Source organism: Xiphophorus couchianus, chromosome 6 (genome assembly GCF_001444195.1).
Source record: "Xiphophorus couchianus chromosome 6, X_couchianus-1.0, whole genome shotgun sequence".
Classification (NCBI taxonomy): domain Eukaryota; kingdom Metazoa; phylum Chordata; class Actinopteri; order Cyprinodontiformes; family Poeciliidae; genus Xiphophorus; species Xiphophorus couchianus.
In genome coordinates, this window is record NC_040233.1 from 22,406,018 (window position 1) to 22,425,473 (window position 19,456).

General features: G+C 37.9%; 1 protein-coding gene across 4 annotated transcripts; it reads right to left on the reverse strand.

Annotated features, from left to right (window-relative positions):
• Positions 1–649: 649 nt before the first annotated feature.
• ralbp1 (ralA binding protein 1) lies at positions 650–16,989 on the reverse strand. 4 transcript variants are annotated; one of them, XM_028020482.1, is made up of 11 exons: positions 16,908–16,989; positions 12,939–13,241; positions 10,249–10,680; positions 8,686–8,990; positions 7,436–7,480; positions 6,669–6,830; positions 5,394–5,525; positions 4,150–4,260; positions 3,936–4,057; positions 3,737–3,857; positions 650–2,519 (listed from the first exon to the last, which is right to left on the reverse strand). In XM_028020482.1, the coding sequence occupies exons 2-11, from the start codon at positions 13,186–13,188 to the stop codon at positions 2,205–2,207; spliced, it is 1,995 nt and encodes a 664-aa protein (XP_027876283.1). In that variant the 5' UTR covers positions 13,189–13,241; positions 16,908–16,989; the 3' UTR covers positions 650–2,204. The 4 variants fall into 4 exon arrangements, with proteins under 4 accessions (XP_027876283.1, XP_027876282.1, XP_027876284.1 ...); XM_028020481.1 differs by lacking the exon at positions 7,436–7,480 and having other exon boundaries at positions 8,641–8,990; XM_028020483.1 differs by lacking the exon at positions 7,436–7,480 and having other exon boundaries at positions 8,641–8,990; positions 16,815–16,916.
• Positions 16,990–19,456: the final 2,467 nt, after the last annotated feature.

The window sequence follows — 19,456 nt, forward strand, 5'->3', positions numbered from 1 at the left end:
ATCTGTCCCATTGAAGTAATTTTTACCCAGTTACTGCTTTAACATGTTCTATGTTTTCACCATTTGTGGATAAAGACACTCACTGTGGTTCTCTGGAGTCCCAAAGACTTAGAAAGCAGATTGCAGAATCATCTTTAATTTCTTTATGTTAGAGGAAAATGATTCCGCCTCTCACCCAGAACGTTAGCTGGAGATAGGCACCAGCACCCCTCTCGACCCCACTAGGGACAAGGGTGTTAGAAAATGGATGGATGGATGGATGGATGGATGGATGGATGAACCTACTTAATGATGTCAGAAAGGTGCGGTACAAATAGTGTACAGGTTAAACTAGACAAATATATGGAAGAGGATTATGAAAACTGAAAGAAAAAGAATTCTGACTTTTTGTAATCTCAAAATTCAGAGAAAAAAAAAATCTAAATTTTGAGATTAATAAAAAGTCAGAATTTAAGCTTGTGGTTTTCTCGCTGATTTTTTGGCACATTTGACAAAAATACTTTTAAGGAACCAGTTTTATCGCTTCTGGATCACTCTCCAACACCCTTATATTAAAAGGGAACACTTAATTAGACTGGGACCTAAAAAGTGGAAAATTCTGACACTTTCAGAGTAAAACCCCCAAACTTTCAGGCTGTGAGCAACAAGCAGAGATTCAGATCAACACTTTATTCTTCACAGCATTAGTCTGCCAGCAACAGTCTGGTACAAAAGCTCCAAACAATGTGAAAATAGCCCCAGGAGAAGCTTTTGTGTAGGTTTCAGTCACAGGATTAATACAGTTATATCCAGCCTGAGACGAAAGCATGGGCAGCCACACTATAATTATCTCTACAAATCTGTAATGATATAAAAATCAACATGAGAACATAAGAGCTCAAAATACATTGCTATAATTTACAATAAAGGCAATGCCTTTGCTTTAAATTGCATTTGAATGATGACAGTCCTTTCCAGGAGTCAAGGATCTGTGATGAAATGATGGAACACAACTATAATAATAATAATAAAAATAAAAATAAACTGCACACAAATAACCTACAACACCCTTCAGTGGTTTTTTCACACATCCCACATAAAACATACCCACAGATGTGCTACATCAACATTAAACGTAAATCTCCATGTTTCCGGTGAGTGCACTTGTTTACATTTTGCTGTGATGGAATCGAGGTTTTTCTGCTCCAGTTTTCATTTCCAAAAACAGCAATAGAGCTATATACGTCACTAAAAAGCTGTAAATTAAATCAGGGCATTTGTTGAGCATGACACACTGCAAAAACAAAGTATTTTTGTCTTTCTTCTAGTACAAATATCTTTATACACTTGAAATAAGACAAAAGTAACTTATGAATAATTAAGTCAGCAAGATATATGAGCATGTTTTAAAGAAATAACTCCTTAATATTGTCGATAAAGTACTAGTTTCACTGGTCGATTATTTCACTCATAAGACATTTTTCCCATGTTATAAGTGAAATAATCCGGCAGTGGAACTAGAACCGGGTTACTAGGTGAAGGGCTGGGCTTGGCTGGGGTTGCTAGGTAACAGCGCAGTGCCGGTTTATTATGAAATACAAGAAATAATCTACCAACAGAAGTCAGTAATCAGGTAATTACTGACCTAAAACAAGCTTCTGTATCTTGCTGAAAAGCTAACTGTTAGTTAATTTTGTCATATTTAAAGGGTACTAAGATATTCACACTAGAAACAACAGTAAGGTTTGTGTTTTTGCAGTGTATGTATATTGTTAGAATGATACTGAAGTTTAAAATATACAGAGAGACCGATCAGAAGTCCTCCAGCGCTTGTATTCGTGGTTCTCTGGCGACTTGAGTTATGGCACAGTGGTCGGTGATGTCAAATTTGAGGGACTTGTAACAATCTTACGTTTTGTGATAATTTCTTGATTTAATTATCAGAGAAAAATAAACTCTAATCTCTCTCACATCCATCATCGTCACCTTCTAATCCTCCTTTAAACAGGCTTGGCACAGCAGATTTAAATGAAATGGTCCCTGGGAGTTTCCACAGAGGTAGCCGGTCATCTGAGACAGCTGCTACTCCGTTTCTAGGTTTTCTGTTTTGCAGTGAAGGGAAACAAAGTCAGAATGCCGCAGAGGATACAGGTGTTCAGTTTCCTGTTTTTGGCAACCAATGCTACAGGTGAACTGACCATCTGCGGTGATGACTGTCGCTCATCTCACATGTTGGTGTCTCGTCTGTCTTTGCTCGGTGACGGCTTTGAAGGATCCTTCAGCGGCTTCCCGTTGGTTGGGGCGGGTGCGTCTCCAGTGGCGGCCACGGTGGAGATGGAGCGTTTGGTTTGTTCCTCGCTGCGGGCCTCTGGGCTCGGCTGAGTGGGAGGAGCTTGTTCGGCCGGCGGCGGGACGGGTAGCTCCTGCTGCTGCTGTTGCTGTTGCTGCTTGTGGCTCTGCAGCAGGCGGAGCTGGACCCGGAGCTCCAGGATGGCTTCCTGCTCCTCGTGGATAGCCTGGTTCAGGTGGGTGTTTTTGTTCTGGAAGGAAACGATGTCAATACTTTAGTGGCTGCAACTAACGACTATTTTAGTAATTGATTATTCCCACAATCAATCAATTATTCTGTTGATTAAAATATTGTTCTGACAATTAAGCAATTGCTCTGATGATTAATTTATTATCCTCATAATTAACTGATTGTTCTGTTGATTAATCAATTATTCTGACAATTATTTACACAATCAATTGCTTATTCTGACTATTAATCAATTATTCTGTTAATCGATTGTTGTGACAAATAATATTTTGTTCTGACAATTAATAGATCGTTCTGTTTATTAATATATTATCCTCACGATTAATAAATTATTCTGATGATTAATAAACTATTCTCACAATCAATTATTCTCACAAGTAATTGCTTGTTCTGACAATTAATCAATTATTCTGTTGATTAATTGACTGTTGAGACAAATAACCTTTTGTTCTGTCGATTAATATGTTATCCTCACGATTAATCAATTATCCTGTTGATTGATTGTTCTGACGATTAATCTGATACAAAAATCACCAAATTCTGCAGTTTTTTTTATTTAAATGCTTCCTGTTTGTGTTTTTGTATAACATCCAGTAACACAGCACTTCTTTAGTGAATCCTTAATCATTTGTAACAAACGATGCAGCTAAAAAAATACTTCTAACACCAACATGTGAAAGGTTCAGCTCTTTCTGCTTAACTTATCAATATAGCGTAGGGCTGATCTGCTAACTAGTTTTTGGATTAACTGATTAATAATTGGATGCAAAAGGGGATTGCATCCTTAATACCTGGTACATATTAAGTAAGGTTTTTTACTTAATATATACCAGGTGAAGCTAAATTGAGCCACTGGATGGTTTATTTGAATCTTAAAAGCAAATATGTAACATATTTGTACAGTTTTGGTTTAATTACTGCTGTCAGTGTGTTTTTCTTTTAGCAAATGCTCTTTTTTCAGTCTGTAAACTTCAGTCAACGATTAATTGATTACTAAAGTAGTTGACGATTGTAGTAATTTAATCATTTCTTGGAGGCTTAAATAGAATTAAGCACAAATGAATGTTAGATTTTTGTTTCAAAATAAAAAAAGTTTAAAGGGTAGGAATACTTTTGCAAGCTCTTAAGAGTTTTATCAAGCATTTCTTTTAACTTTACACTCTTGATGCCACAAACAGGCTGGCATGCAGCCGTTAAACCATCCTGAACGTTTCTCACCTCTAGTTCCTCGTTTTGTTTCTGCAGGTCTTCCAGTATCATCTGCAGCTCTTCCTCATCTTCACTCTCACTTTCGCTGTCTGAGGAATACTCCTCCGTCTCGCTGCGACCCTGCTGCCGACTGATGAGGAAACACGCCACTGTTACCACGCTATAATCACATAATCATAATTAAAACGATTCTCTGTTCTTTTCTTACCTCTGGATGTCTGCGATTTCCGCCCTCAGCCTCTCGATTTCTTCCTTCTCGGTGGCGATTTGCCTCCGCAGCACTTGTTCGAGCGCGATCAGCTCCTCCTGTTCGGTCAGAATCTCATTCTCCTGATCACCCAAAAGAAGTTGTGAAGAATTTTAATGCGGAATTTATTGGTATGCTGTTGATTTAGTCGCACGAAAGTGTATGACTGAGTCACCTGTGCTAAAAGCAGGTTGATTACTTCCTCTTCGTTCTCGGTCATTTCCTCTTTGGACACGTCCTCCTTTGAGAGACTGGCGATTTCTTGTGCTATCTTACTCTCACACTCCTGAATCAACACAAATGAAAAAGAATAGAATAGAAATAAGGAAAATCAGATGTAGATTCAAAGAAAACAAAATTTTACCAAGTATTTTTGGTCTATATACTAGTTCAAATATGTTATTATAAAACAAACTTACAAGCAACTTTTCAGCATCGTTTTAGGTGAATAACTCATGAATTATTTTTTTTTTGTACCCCGCCAGGGTTTTTTTTTTTTGTGAGCTTTAGTGTCCCTTATTTTTTGAAAGTAGGCTGACAGGAAAGGGAGAAGGAGAGGAGGGAAGACATGCGGCAAATGTCGCCAGGCTCGGGAGTCGAACCCACGACGGTTGCATTGAAGACTTCAAAAGTGGGTCGCGCTATCCCCTACGCTACCACGGCACGTCCATAATTCATGAAAATTGAATAAAATTTCTTATTTAATAATTGGATTTTTCACTTTTAACATGGAGAGAATGTCTTATCATAAGCTTATATTTCATAAAGAAATATGAGTTTATTTTAGGTAAATAATTCCTTAACATTAATGAATAAGTTCTAGTTTTTTATCAATATTGAAAAACTAGAACTAAAACAATGCTAAAAAGTTACTTGTAAGTTAGTTTAGTTTTACTTCAGGCATACTAAGATATTTGGACTAGAAACCAGAGACAAATATTTGGTAAGATTTTATGTTTTTGCAGAGTTGTCCCAGTAATTATTGCAATAAATTATAATGTTGTTTTAAGGCCATTTTTCAAATGACACAGTGAAAAAACACCCAATCCTACATAGTATTTTTGTCTGGTTTCTAGTTTCAAATGTTTTACTACACTTAAATAAGACAAAATTAGCTTACAGGTAAGTTTTCAGAAAGACATGTCCGCTTGTTTTAAGTCAATAATTCCTTAATATTGATGAAAATGTTCTGGTTCCACTGGCAGATTAATTTATTTGTATCGTGGGCAAAATGTCTTGTTATAAGCCTAATGATTGAGCTGCAGTTATTGATTAAAACAATTAAATTCCATCATTTTAATAATGGATAAATCTGTACTCATGCAGGATTCAGCAACAGCTAAATGTCTGCTTTGTTTTTTTGCTTCCTGAGTTTTTCTTCATCTATAATTGATCATTCCAGATGAGTGGGAGCATTACCTGCCGCTTGGCCTCCCTCAGCTTGCGTTTGAGAGCCGTCAGGATTCTCTGGACCTCCCAGAGCCGCTCCTCCTTGGACAGGTCCTTCACGCCCGCCTGCAGGTCTCTGTGCAGGCAGTTCAGCAGGAACTCCTGGACACACACATCTTCACTGGTTCGCACTGGTCCAAGATAACGAGCTTGACAAGCATACAGGCGTCAAACGCAACAACAAACGGCTGTAACAACACTCAGTCTGGGTTCCTACTGTTAACTTATTAAGTTAACACTGTTCTTTGTTAGTTTTTATGCCTTTCTGGACATTTCAGGTCAGACTTATCTGTAGGTTAACATGAAGCACAAAAATTAGAACCATGGAAGAAATAAAATCTTTAAGGTTCACTCTGTTGTAAAAGCTTCTTGAAATGCTTGTGCTCACAAGCTGTAAAAAATAAACTTTTTTTCTAACAAAGTTTATAAAATAAAAATAAAGATCCCTAAAATTTTAAAATCATGATCTAATCACAAGTTAGGAATTTAATTTAACATAAAACGTGTAAATACAATTACATTTATTAACAATATTTGAATTTTGTCCTGTAGAAAACTTAAGATCAGGAGGGGAAAAAAAAATCTAATTTTTACAATTCTGATTTTTTTTTTAAACCAGGGAAATGGTTAAAAAAAATAAATAAAACTTACGTTTTAATCAGAGGTAGGCAGAATACACAACTAAGTTAACATATTTTACTCAAGTGAAAATAAAAAAAGTATTTGATAAAAAGGCTACTAAGTGCTGACTACCGTATCATGATTTTTTTATTATTATTTTGCAATGTCAGACAGAAAAAAATTATATGCAAAGGTTGTTATTTTAAAGACAAATAAATAACTACAATACTATAACTACTAATAATTACAAAAAACTAATTAAGCCAGAAGAAACGTTAACATAATATTTTTTTCAACATAAAACTGATTAAACTAGAAAACAACTCTAGAACAACAAAGCTTGTGTACAAACAAGAGGTCTCACTTTGACTTAAACTGCAGGTTTGTGCTTGATGCATTTCTGATTAAGATGTGTTTGTTTTTCATTGAGTGGGTAGAGAATCCAGAAATTTATACTGGATTATACTTCACAATAATATTACTCAAGTAAAAGTCTAAATATAGTAGTTTATGGTAAAAACTACTCCGAAAAGTTACTACTTTAACAGTTCTTTTGCAATCATGCTCCCTTCTTTATACATTGAGCCGATGAAAACGAGAAAAAGATGGTGGACTGATACCAACCTGCCGCCGAATCTCCTCCTTGATGTTGTCCTGGGTCTCAGGCAGAGCGGGCATGGTCGCCATGTTGGACCAGCGGAGCGGCCGCACCACCGGCTTCAGGACAATGTCCCCAAACAGCTCCTTCACGTGGGTGAAGAAGATGTAGAGAACACGGTTCCCAATCTGAAAGGAAGGAGAACAAAATGTTTCCACCTGGCAGCTGAAAGGTTTCTGGAGCAGCTTCTATGTAAAATCCAGAATATTTATTTGTCCTCATTACACTGATCCTAGATCAGATGCGTTTATTTAAATAGACGGGTTTCTGACTCAGAATAAGTGGAACTAATGGATGGAGGAAAAGAAAGAGAGTGAGTGAGTGAGTGAGTGAGTGAGTGAGTGAGTGAGTGAGTGAGTGAGTGAGTGAGTGAGTGAGTGAGTGAGTGAGTGAGTGAGTGAGTGAGTGAGTGAATGGATGGATAGACCAACAAATGGATGGATGGATGAACCAATGACTAGATGAACAAATGGATGGATGGACAGATCAAGGCATGAATGAACCAAAGGATGAATGAACCAATGGATGGATGGATGGATGGATGGATGGATGGATGAACCAATGGATGGATGGATGAACCAATGAACGGCTGGATGGATGAACCAATGAATGGATGGTTGGATGAACCAATGGATGGATGAACCAATGAATGGATGAACAGATGTTTTAGACTAACAGCAGATAAATCTAGACCCAGATATTTTCCGTCCTGCGGTCCGGTCTGCCTGCTGACCTGAATGGTCGGGTTGAGGACGATGGAGATGTTCTGGATGTTCATCTTGGTGTCCGTTGCAGAGTGCAATGTTTCCACCTGCCAGCTGAAAGGTTTCTGGAGCAGCTTCTCTATAAATTTCTTAATATTTACTTGTCCTCATTACACTGATCCTGGATTCCTGCATGTTTATTTAAACAGACGTGTTTCTGGCTCAGAATAAGTAGAACAGCCGTAGAGACGGCTCCAGTGGGGATAAATTAGCTGCACTGAACTGGGCCAGGGGGTCAGACATGAACTCATGTGAGAACCAATAAAAAACTCACTGAGCTTGTTGCTAGGGGAACGTTCAGAATTGCTACTAACTTTTTACGTCATCATTTCATACTTTCCAGATTCAAAATCAGACAGTTTTAAGGTATTTTATGAGTCTAACTTTGAAGATTTTTTGGCATTAGTTGTCTCCATTGAGAGTTACCAGACAGGAAATGGGCAGAGAGACAAAAGGGATAATGGGGGAAACACGAAGCAAAGTCAGAAATCAAACCAGGACGGCTGCATCAAGGACTAAAGCTTCAGGAAACAGGGTGACCACTATACCGCTACATGACATAACGCCCAGATTTAAAATAATTAACCACATTTATATGATGGACATACTTTAAATATGGAAACTACAACAAGTACAGGGTGGATAGATGGATGGATGAACAAACTGATAGACGATAAAGAAACAATAGATTGATGAATTATTGATGGAAAAAATTATGGTTATATGGATTACATGGATGTATGATGGATGTATGATGGATGTATGGATGGATGGATGGATGGATGGATGGATGGATATACGGACAGACAAGCGGACGGATGGACTGATGTTCCGACCAGTGGATGGGTGAACCAATGGACAGATGGATAACCCAATGGAGGGATGAACTAGTGGTTGGATGGACGAACTACTGGATGGATGGATGAACTAATGGATGAATGGATGGATGAATCAATGGATGGATGGATGAATCAATGGATGGCTGGACGAACCAATAGATGGATGAATGAACCAATGGATGGATGGATGAATCAATGGATGGATGAACTAATGGATGGATTGATGAATCAATGGATGGATGAATCAATGAATGGATGAACAGATGTTTTAGACTAACAGCAGATAAATCTAGACCCAGATATTTTCCGTCCTGCGGTCCGGTCTGCCTGCTGACCTGAATGGTCGGGTTGAGGACGATGGAGATGTTCTGGATGTTCATCTTGGTATCCGTTTCCCTGGCGATGACGTGGTCCATGTGCGTGACGAGCCAGGAGAGCAGCAGGCGGGTGTCCGCCGGCACCTCAGCCAGCAGCTTGTGGAACTCCGCCAGCTTGTCAGCCTCCGCCGGCCGGCCGCAGGCATCCTCGAAGCGCTGGGTCAGGTCCCGGCCCAGCAGGTTCTCCGGCAGTTCCCGGAGGTACTGCTTCAGCAGGCTGGCCACCGTGTGCGGGTCGTACTCCTCCAGGCAGGGACACTCCTCCCGGTCATAGGCCGCTTTCAGCTCATCCACTTTGGACTTCATACCTGCCATGAAGAAAGACTTTTTCTAACAACCAGGGTTCTTCAGGTTTTAACAACTCAAATGTAAAACCTCTTAAAACCTTTCGGAAAGGATTTTAAGACTTAAGACTCATATGGGTTGGAAAGAGAAGTGAGCCAATTCCTAAGAAAAAACATAAATTTGCATTTAACCATGATGGATATAAGGAAAGCTAGCTAACTTTGCTCTTATTTGAATAATTTATTGGAGGTCAAATTTTTACTTTTACTACACTAAAAATAAGTTGAAGTTGTGCTACTCTTACTTGAGTATAGCTAGCTGGCAAGTTAGCTAGCAAGGGTGAAGCTAGTTAGCAAGAATACAGTAGCTATCAGGGTAGTTAGCAAACTACCCTTGCTAACTATTTAGCAAGGGTAGTTAGCTGCTCTAGTTAGCTAGCATACAAACTAGGGTAGCTAACTAGCGAGCAAGGAAGCTAGCTAACTAGCAAGAAGATATCTAGCTAACTAGCTCTTTGCTGGCTAGTTACCCTCAGAGGTGTGTAGAGTACCCAAATATTGCACTCAAGTAAAAGTAGCACTACTTTTGTATATTTTAACTGTAGTAAAAGTCAAAATTAGCTGTAATTACTCAAGTAAGAGTAAAACGTTTTTGGAAAAAGGTCAGTCAAGTACTGAGAAATGGATCAAACAAATTACATCATCAAACTGAGCAAAACATAAAGTTATGCGGCAATTTTGGTATTTTAAAGACCAAAATGAAGATAATTCATATCAATAACTTATACAGAAAATAAGTAAGTTAGAAATTAGAAAGAAACATTTTTCCAAATCAATTTATTTCAATATAACACTTTTAGGGAATTTTTAGTTAAAACATGTTTGCTCTTCATTCAGTGGGTAGAGAATCCAGAAATTTTACTCAAGGAAGAGTAGTGATACTGAATAATAAAAAAATAAAGTGCAGTGTAGTAAAAAATACTCCTAAAAGTAATATTTTGCCAAAAATTACTCAAATAAATGTGATTGAATAAATCTAAATAGTTACTAACCAACTCTGCTATTATTGTAACAAAACTTTAAATCCATATCAACCACATCTGAAAAAATCTGAGTTTTGTCCTCATTTATTCTTAAATTGTAGTCAATTCAAGATTCCAGGGACCACAAATGGCCCCTGGACCATACTTTGAACACTTTGGCTCATCATAATTGAATGAAATTGTGTTTTATAGATAAACTGTGAACTGGTGCTGCATGATAAACAGATTAAACTGAATACCTGAGACCCTGTAGATGCCCTCACACTTCATGCCGTAGTTCTCAATGTAGTCCACGCATTCCCTGAAGATGGCCGGCAGCTGGATGCCGTCGTACAGAGCCGTCCTCTTCACAGCCTCAGCCAGCGGTGCTCCAAAGATGGGTCTGACGGTGGGGGTCTCCACCGGGACCGGCTCAGCCTCTGAGGCTGGCTTCTTCTTCTTCTTCTTCTCCTTCCACTGTTTGACCACGTCGGCGGCCGTCAGGTCCTTGGACTTCTTCTCCTTGGCCTTGTCCTCCTTGGGGCACTTCTCCTTCACCTTGAAGTCCTTCTCCTTCTTCTTGGAGAAGCTGGGCTTCTTGAACACGTGGATTCCCTTGGAGCGCTTCATCTTGGACGGGCTCTCGGCTTCGTCCGCCGAGCTGTCCTCCTGGAAGGCGGCGTATCCCTCAGCTGTAACACGAGGAAGAAACCGGGTTAAATCTGAGAGGAGGAAAAAAAATCAAACACTCCTACAGCAGAGCGACGACGGCAGCGAAACAGAAACAGGAAGAGAGTGAAGAGAGAGAACGGGGAAAAGAGGTCAGCCACTGATTTAGCTCAGCTCCCTCAGCACCTCTCCTCTCTAAAAACACGTCGTTTAGGTAGATTTCCAGCCAGTCGACTCTTCCACACCTTCACTGGGAATCATCCACTCCCTCCTTTCTCTCACTGGGTCACTATACTGCAAAAACACAAAATCTCACCAACTCTAGTTTCTACTACAAATATCTTATTACACTTTAAATAAGACAAAACTAACTTAGGAATATATTTTCAGTAAGATATGAAAGTTTGTTTTAGATAAATAATTACTTAACATTGATCAGGGTTAGCTAGTAACTACTTACATTTATTCAATTAGACTTAATTAGGAAAAAATATACTTTAGGAGTATTTTTACTGTGCCGAACTTTTTACTTTTACTTAAGTCATTTTATTATAAAGTATCTCTTCTTTTACTTGAGTAAAATTTCTGGATTTTCTACCTATTGAGTAAAAAACAAACATGTTTTAACCAAAAATCCACCAGACACAGACACACGCCTGCAGTTTTTGTTAAAGTTTCATTAGTTTTTTATCGATTTGGAAAATGTTAATTTTGTTATTTATATGAATTATTGTCATTTTCATCCTTAAAATATAACAATTTCCACTTAACTTTACTTTTTTGTTCATCTGATTATGGAATTTTTAAATATTAAATGATTGATAATTTGATCAGTTACTCAGTACTTGAGTAGACTTTTTACAAAATACTTTTTACTCTGACTTAAGTAATTTCTTGGACAACTACTTGTGTAAAAATATGTTGAAGTAGTGCTACTCCAACTTGAGTACAACTTTTGGGTACCCTACTGACCTCTGATATTGATACCACTACTATTGGTACTGGCAGATTATTTCACTTATAGAAAAATTTCTTATTTTTAGAGAAATAAGTACTTTTTTTAATCTATATTATGGAATTATTAGCTTAAAACAAGCTCCTAAGTCTTACTGAAAAATTACTTGTAAGTTAGTTTTGTCTATACACTTTGTATATCAAGTGTGGTGAGATGTTTGCACTAGAAACTAGACCAAAAATACTTTTGGTATTTAAATTTTGTGTTTTTTCAGTGTGTGGTGGGAGCTGCTTCCATATGTGGAAAAATGATGTCACAAAGTGGACAAACAGCCCACGCTATGGGCGAGAACAGGATGGGAAAGTGGAAACATCTCTTATCTGTTTCCATAAATCCACTGTCCTGCCGTATCAGCAATGTTCAGTTCTGTGCAAAAGTCTTTAACCAGCTCTAATTACTTTAAAGGTGACCTATTATGCTTCCTTGAACACGTTAGGAAAGGGTCTTTTGGCTACATATTTTGCACAAAATCATTCATAGATAATAAACCTTTAGTCTGCTCAGTTCTGCCTATTAGCATTTCAAGGTCCTTCTGTCACTTTAAATCAAAATAAGTTGCTGCTGGCCACGCCCCCAACTCAATGTTTGGACTCTGACATGAAAATGGCTGCAAACAGACGCACATTTATTATGCATTTAATCTAAAACATTTAACACATTAATGCTACATAATGCAGATTAATCGCATTATCAATTTTGACCTAAAAGAGTCTCTCATGTGGAGGGTTAACGAGTTCACAGCAGCGCAGTCTTATACTGCGGTCAGCGATGCAGAGTCGCAAAAATGAGTAAAAAGATGAGCAAGGAGAGTAAGACTGCTGTGCTCAGCCATGAATTTTGCTGTAAAGGTGCGGTATTATGCGTTTTCCAGGCACATAGTGCTATTTTATAGCATAATCAAGTAACTATGTTACCTTCAATGGATTTAAAAGTAGTATATTTGTAATTTAACACCTTGAAATTGGACCTCTGGCTTTTTAAAAACTTCTGCCTTTTCTGAAACTTCCTTCCTTCAGGGAGTCATCACAAAGTTGCTCCTCTACAGAGTAAACTAGTAAACATTACATTTTGTCAAGTGCTGTCGTTACACATCAAAATGTTGTTCAGAGTTTAATTTATCATCGTTTAAAGCAACTCTGAACAGGTGGGTTTTTAGCCTAGATTTACAGGAACTCAGTGTTTTATGACTTTGTATTTTTAGGATTGTTCCTGAGATGTGCTATACAAGTAAAATCAAAACTGTCAGAAAGTGAAGCCGCATCTTACTCCTTTTCTCCTTCTTCTTGAACTTGTTCTTCTTCTTGCTGTGCTCCTTGTCATCGTCTGAGACGTACGGGTCTGGAGGCTCGTGATGATGTCCATCGTGAGGTGGCGACGGCTCGCCTGTGCGGTACAGGCCCGGGAACTTGGTAGGGCTGATCTCCTCGGAGCTCGGGGTGCGGGCCACGCCTCCGGGGTGATCAGCCCGGCGCTGCTCTGCAGGGCTGCTGCTCGGCGGCAGGAAGCACTCGGTCATGTCTGGTCTGGTCGTATTGCTCCACTGACTGACACGTCAAGCCCCCATCGCACCTGCACAGGTGGAGACATGGGTGGAAATAGGAACAACAGGAGTCAATGCAACACTTGTCCTACAGTAGATCTTGATTTTAATGTGACCTGATTGACAAAAAGTAACTCTAAAGTAATCAGTGAAAGGTATTGAAGCAAATTATTAGGGCTTTAGTCCAGTTAGTAGTGATTAATCTATTATAAAAATAATCGTTCACTAATTTAGTAATCAAGAAATCATTAACTGAAGTACACAGACCCAAAAAAGGCCAAAATGCTGAAAGAACATATTCAGAGCAGTAACTAAGTCAAAACTGTTTAAAATATACATACATTTTTAATTCAAAATAAAAAACGTATTTTTATGTAATGTTTTTCTAATGTTAAAGCTTAAGTAATTAAATAAAAAATCTGCAGAATGTGCCCATTTTTTTGTACCCCTCCAGGGGGTCTTTTGTGGGCTCTAGTGTCCCTTATGAAAGTAGGCTGACAGGAAATGGGGAAGACATGCGGCAAATATCATCGGGTCCGGGAGTCGAACCCGCGACAGCCGCGTCGAAGACTCGAGGCCTCCAAACATGGGCCGCGCTAACCGTCACGCCCCCGAATGTGCCCATTTTTATCGAATTAGTCTATTACTTGTCAAAATAATAAATTAATTTTTAAATTAATTAAATGTTAGCTGTAGCGCTTTTTTATTTAAAAAATGAATTATTTGTGTGTTCCAGTGTATTTATAATATTGCATAGGCCTGTCACGATAGCAAATTTTGCTGAGCGATTAATTGTCTCAAAAAACTATTGCGATAAACGATAATATTGTCTGAAGACCTTTTTACACTGATTTAATGGAAATGACGTAATAATGCATGCGATTTCCTGCCAAAGATGGATACACTTTATTTTCAAAAGAATATTTAACACTGGAGCTGATAAACAAAATAAACAAAACAAGCAAAAACAAAATTGATTCTCAGTCTCCATTAACAAAAAATGTACTTGATAAAAACTAAACAACATAAAGCCAAAGTGGAAATAAATACTGCATTCAACCAAAAGAGTGCAGATTATGAAGTCTGTATATTATGTTGCCCTTCAGTAATAATTTGATGTAAATAGAGAAGATGGGCACATCGACTACCTGATGCAATAGTTCACACTACACGATTTTTTGCTCCTATTTTTCCCCTTACAACAATCTTAAAACGTTGGTCTTTCTAAGATTGTGTGGTGTGTTATGGTAGATCGTCGTTGCCGCTCCGATCTAAATCAGGGGTTTTTCCCCGACTGGGAGCTTAACGCAGCCTGTTGAATGTGACAGGCAGCCAATCAGAAAGCGCGAATTCTCCTCCGTGTTTTCTGAGGGGAAATTACCTCGGGGAATCCCAAACAGCTGACACGGCGCAACCCGAAGCCCAGCCGACGTGGAAACAACATTAATGTTTATTCAACATGCAAAGAATATAGAAATGACAAGAGGAGGAGTTGGAGCGAAATTGCTACCGCAGTTGATAAACCGGTAACTTTTCAGCTGTTCTTCGTTAACGTGACGTAAACAGGTTCTAATGATTTTCATTCAGTCAGGACTTTACGCTGACACTAGCCACATGCATTGCAGGTAGATTGCAGTAAAGCATTGATTAATGCCTGGTTTTAAAATTAGTTCACTGAACTTGCAGCCATTATTTTGTGCCCATTGTTGGACACCACACGGCAGGAACGAACCCGATCGAACCGTTATACCTAGGATTTTTGTCGGCTAATGTGTGGTCTGTCAGGTTTTGAAAATGGGCCGACAATCGGCCGACAGCTGTAAGATCGTGTCCTGTGCGCTGAGCTTTACACTAAGGAAATGAGGAAGGGAGGGTCAGTGGAGAGCACCGGAGTTGAGCCTTTTCGGTGTCATCAACAGAAAGAGAAGAAGGCCGGAAGAGACGATAATGCCGATAATTAAAACGAGGTCGATAGTTTTTATTTATCGTACGATTAATCAATTTATCGTTTATCGCGACAGGCCTAATATTGCATTTAAAAAGCTTGAGTTGTTAAATGAAAAAGCTGCAGAATGGGCCGATATTTCATCCGATTAATTGTAAGAATAATCAATTACTTCAATAATTGTTAATGGCAGAAGTATAAATTGTATTAATTTTTTATCTTTTTACTGACCTTTTAATTCAAGTAACAACTGCAGGTCTTGATATGATACAAATTATTGCTGAATTAGAATAAAATACAACTCAAACTGATAACTATTGGTTATCTTTTATATATATTTTGCAAAAAGAAACAAAATATGTCTGTGTGTGACAAACAATCAAAGATCCAGTGTGATTTCTGTCATTTCTCCACCATTTTGAAATTTCTGTCATTTTGTTCCCGACATTTAGTGAAGCAGTTTCATGCAAATATTAAACATACTTTTCATTAAGCACACATTTCTGTCTATAAATATAGTTTTCTATGTACATCTGATGTAATATTCTAATTTTAAATGCCATGTTTTGTTAGCGCCTATCAGGAAATCATCATAATTAAGAGAAATAAAGTTGTTAAAACACCAATCTTTGTATAATTAATCTATATGACTTTTTAATAATATTCTAACTTACTGAATGGGTCTAAATAGAGAAATATGATTTGGAAATATGCCAACTATTAACTAAAAATCTAAATAGCAACTTAATTTTACTTAATTTGTGATCAGGATTTTAGTAGTAAAATATTCAACCCCATATCAGCTTAGATATTTTAAAACAAAACATGATTGGCACAGTTTCTAACACAAATCTTAATCTCAGGTGTGGAAACAAAAGCAGAACCGACTAATCTCAACCTGAGCAAACAGAAATATTATGCAAGTGATTTGCAAACTCCAAACTTAAAGCCCAGTCAGCCCAAATAAACAACAACCTCTTGATTGCAGATGTGGCCTCCACCCAGCAGATGGGGCTTCTGCCATTCAAAAAACAACAACAACATACAGTCATTTATTCATATGTGACCCCACCATTCATGTATCTGATGCCTGCAGACAGCTTGAAAAGCAGGGTAGTAAGTTGATTTATTACTGCAGCAACGAAAACAAAAAGGAACCTGAGCTGCTGTAAAGTGTATTAGGAAGCAGATGAAATGACCCTAAAAGGAGATGTGGCGTTAAGGACTAACGCAGCTGTTATGTGTAAAGTAAAAACGTGACGCAATACAACAATACAGAAATGACCAGTTATACAAACCGCTGTGTAAATATAACACTGGCTTAAACTGTAGAAAACGACTAACCAGCATCAGCAGCGTCGACTTTAATCTCCCCCTTGTTTGCTTTGGTAGATCGACATCACAATTTACAATTAATTTCTGCCCCATTTGAGCAAACTAACTCCACACAGCCAGTCCTGTTTAATTATACTGCTGTTATAATACCACAATTTGTTGTCAATGCGTAATTTGAAGCGCATTTTCCTTCAAACAGCCATAAGGTGAAGCTCTGGTCTGAATGGAGATGGGGCCCATCTGCTAACGTTACTTCAGCTAGCTGGAAACATGTCGGTTACGACAAAACCCGCTGATATATTCATAAATACTTACTGGTTACCTTCATAAATTCACAGGCTGATGCAAAAACTTATTTTCAGACAGCCGTTCTTTATTTTTTAGAGGGTAAGATTTAAAAGAATATAAACTTTACCAAATCTTGGTCGGGCAATCCCACGGTGGAGCTTCCGGTTGTGTGTATATACCAAATAAACTCTACAGCGCATGCGTGAATGCACAAGTGCGTCATGGGAAATGAAGTTAAAATGGATATTTAGGTAAAGCAGACCAGACAAGTTAAAAAAAAAATAATATCCAATATCCAGAGGTAGATAGTAACTACTCAGTTTACCCATTTACATTTATTTAAGTAATCTTGTTTTTTTGGGGGGTGGGGAGTAGGAGTAGTTATATTACACTTTTTATTATAGTTAAATGTTGCTACTTTCGATAGAATAAAATATCTGACTTCTCCACCCACTGTGAGTAATTTTACTGAATGACAAACATGTTTTAAACAAAAATTAAAATGACACTAATTATTTGTACACAAGCTTTGTTGTTATATTGTTTTCTGTCATTTTGGGGTCAAGAAAATACAATAAGCTAAATATTTTGACACTGGAACACTTTTTACAAGGTAAGATTAACGTTCATACTTTATAAGTATGTATGATTAGAAAGACATTAAATATTGCATTATGGAGAAGCTACGTCTAATCATTGGTAACCATGGAGACAGTGCGTCATGCAGCCTAGCATGTATGGAAAAAACTGGTTAGCATTTAGTCTTTTGTACGTTTTTAATGCTTCTCCGGTGTAAGGAGAAATGCTGTTTATACCATGGTGATATAAATCATGTGGTGTGAATTCAGGCAAAGTCGGTAATTTGATCTACACATCAAGAGGAAGGAGGAATGGGTCAGTTTCTAAGCTAGCTATATCCAATTTTTGTAAATACCGCCGTGTATGAGCTCAACCAGGTGTGTTACGTTCACAGACAAATTAGTTTGACTCGAACAAGCAGAAACCATAAATAAACTGGAAAAAACAATTTGGGTAATCAATTTTGACCTCTATGTTCGACATTCTCGTTCCTCACGTCCGACCTCCACCATGGCGCCTCTAATGATTAAGTGAAGTAGTTCCAAAGGGTCCATACAAAGATACATAGTGTTATAAATTAAATGACTAAATATTTTTGCAACATAGTCAACGCTTTCTTGAACATTTGTTATTCCTGTTGCGTTTAGAGGCACGTTTCCATATTTTTAAATTAATAAGGAGTTGGGTCAGGGAAGTTTATGCTAACGCAGCATCTGTTCATGTCAGATGCTGGCTCTTAAACTGTGTGATGGATAAGTCAGATGGGTCCTCTCCTTTAAATCCGCAGGATGCTTGTCCCCTCCGTTCGTCTCAGTCCACGTTTAATGAGCTGCAGATCCAGAGGAGGAAGCAACATTACGATCGTTTGGTCTTGGAATTGCAAAACTTCTAGTTCTAAAAGCTCTAGTTCCACTGGAAGATTATTTCACTTATAACAAGATATTCTCTCCATGTTAAAAGTAAAATTATTTGCCAGAGCAACTAATACTTTTTTATTCAATATTAAGAAATTATTGACTAAAAACAAGTTCCTATATTTTGTGAAAAGTGACTTTTGATTGAGTTTTGTCTTATTTCAAGTGCACTAAGATATTTGCACTGGAAACTAGACAAAAATACTTTGATTTTGTGTTTCTGAAGTGTTGTCTGAGTAGTTATTGCATTGAGCAATAATAATGGTCTTGTTTTCAGACCATTTTCCAAATCTTATAAAATATTTTTCATCTAGTTTTTAGTGCAAATATCTTAGAGGAGTAATATTATTATCAATTAATAGTTTGTTTTAAATTAATAACTTTCACTAGCAAATTAGTTCACTTATAACAAGTCAGCTTTCTCATGTTTTGCAGTGAAACTTATATTGACTTAAAACAAGCTCCTATTTTACTGAAGTCCTGTAAAATAGCTGACAGGATCAAAAATAGTTGGTAAGATTTTGTGTTTTTGCAGTTCAAAAATGCAGAATTTTTATTCTAAAATTAATTGTGGTTATTTTTAAACCCACCTTTATATTTGTCCCCTGTGATTATTTAACCCAATAATGCAGCATCATGCCATACCAGGACACCCAAACAACAAACATTACAGGCTTGGTGTTTGGACTCCTTCAGGTTTTACTGCCAGGTCTGAGCAGTGCAGTGATAAATATCCTCTGTGTTTCGGCCAAATTAGGTTTGGAGAATGTTTAGACTGTGGTATCATTTTGATCTCAGCTTCACTTCTGATTTCTTTCAGGTGGTGGAACTGTCAAACAGAGCTCTGAGCAGCGGCGCAAACTAAATTTGGGGAAACCATTTGCTATTCTGAGTCACACGTATTTTCCCAAGGCTCTGTGGTTGGGATTTACAGCTGGTGGTCATTGGGACATATGAAACAAATTAGTCCTCTGATGATCTTTTGTTGGTTCTGTCTGCACCCAAAACCACAGCTGCAGTGGCGAAAGGAGGTCAGGGCTCGATATAATAATAATTAAAAAGAAAGGGACAGACAAGGTTCCATTGTACGCCTGCAAGATGAGTCTGTGCACGTTGCTGTGGCATGCCAATTGGGAACATAATCAGTGATAGGGCGTCCCGCTGCTTTTTCAAAGTGCACTGG

Coding starts and splice junctions, on each gene's coding strand:
- ralbp1 (XM_028020482.1), bottom strand. CDS start 13,188: ATGACCGAGTGCTTCCTGCCGCCGAGCAGCAGCCCTGCAGAGCAGCGC. Junction 6,831..7,435: donor TCCTCAACCCGACCATTCAG/GTCAGCAGGCAG, acceptor CCTTCCTTTCAG/ATTGGGAACCGTGTTCTCTA. Junction 2,520..3,736: donor AACAAAACGAGGAACTAGAG/GTGAGAAACGTT, acceptor GTTTCCTTCCAG/AACAAAAACACCCACCTGAA.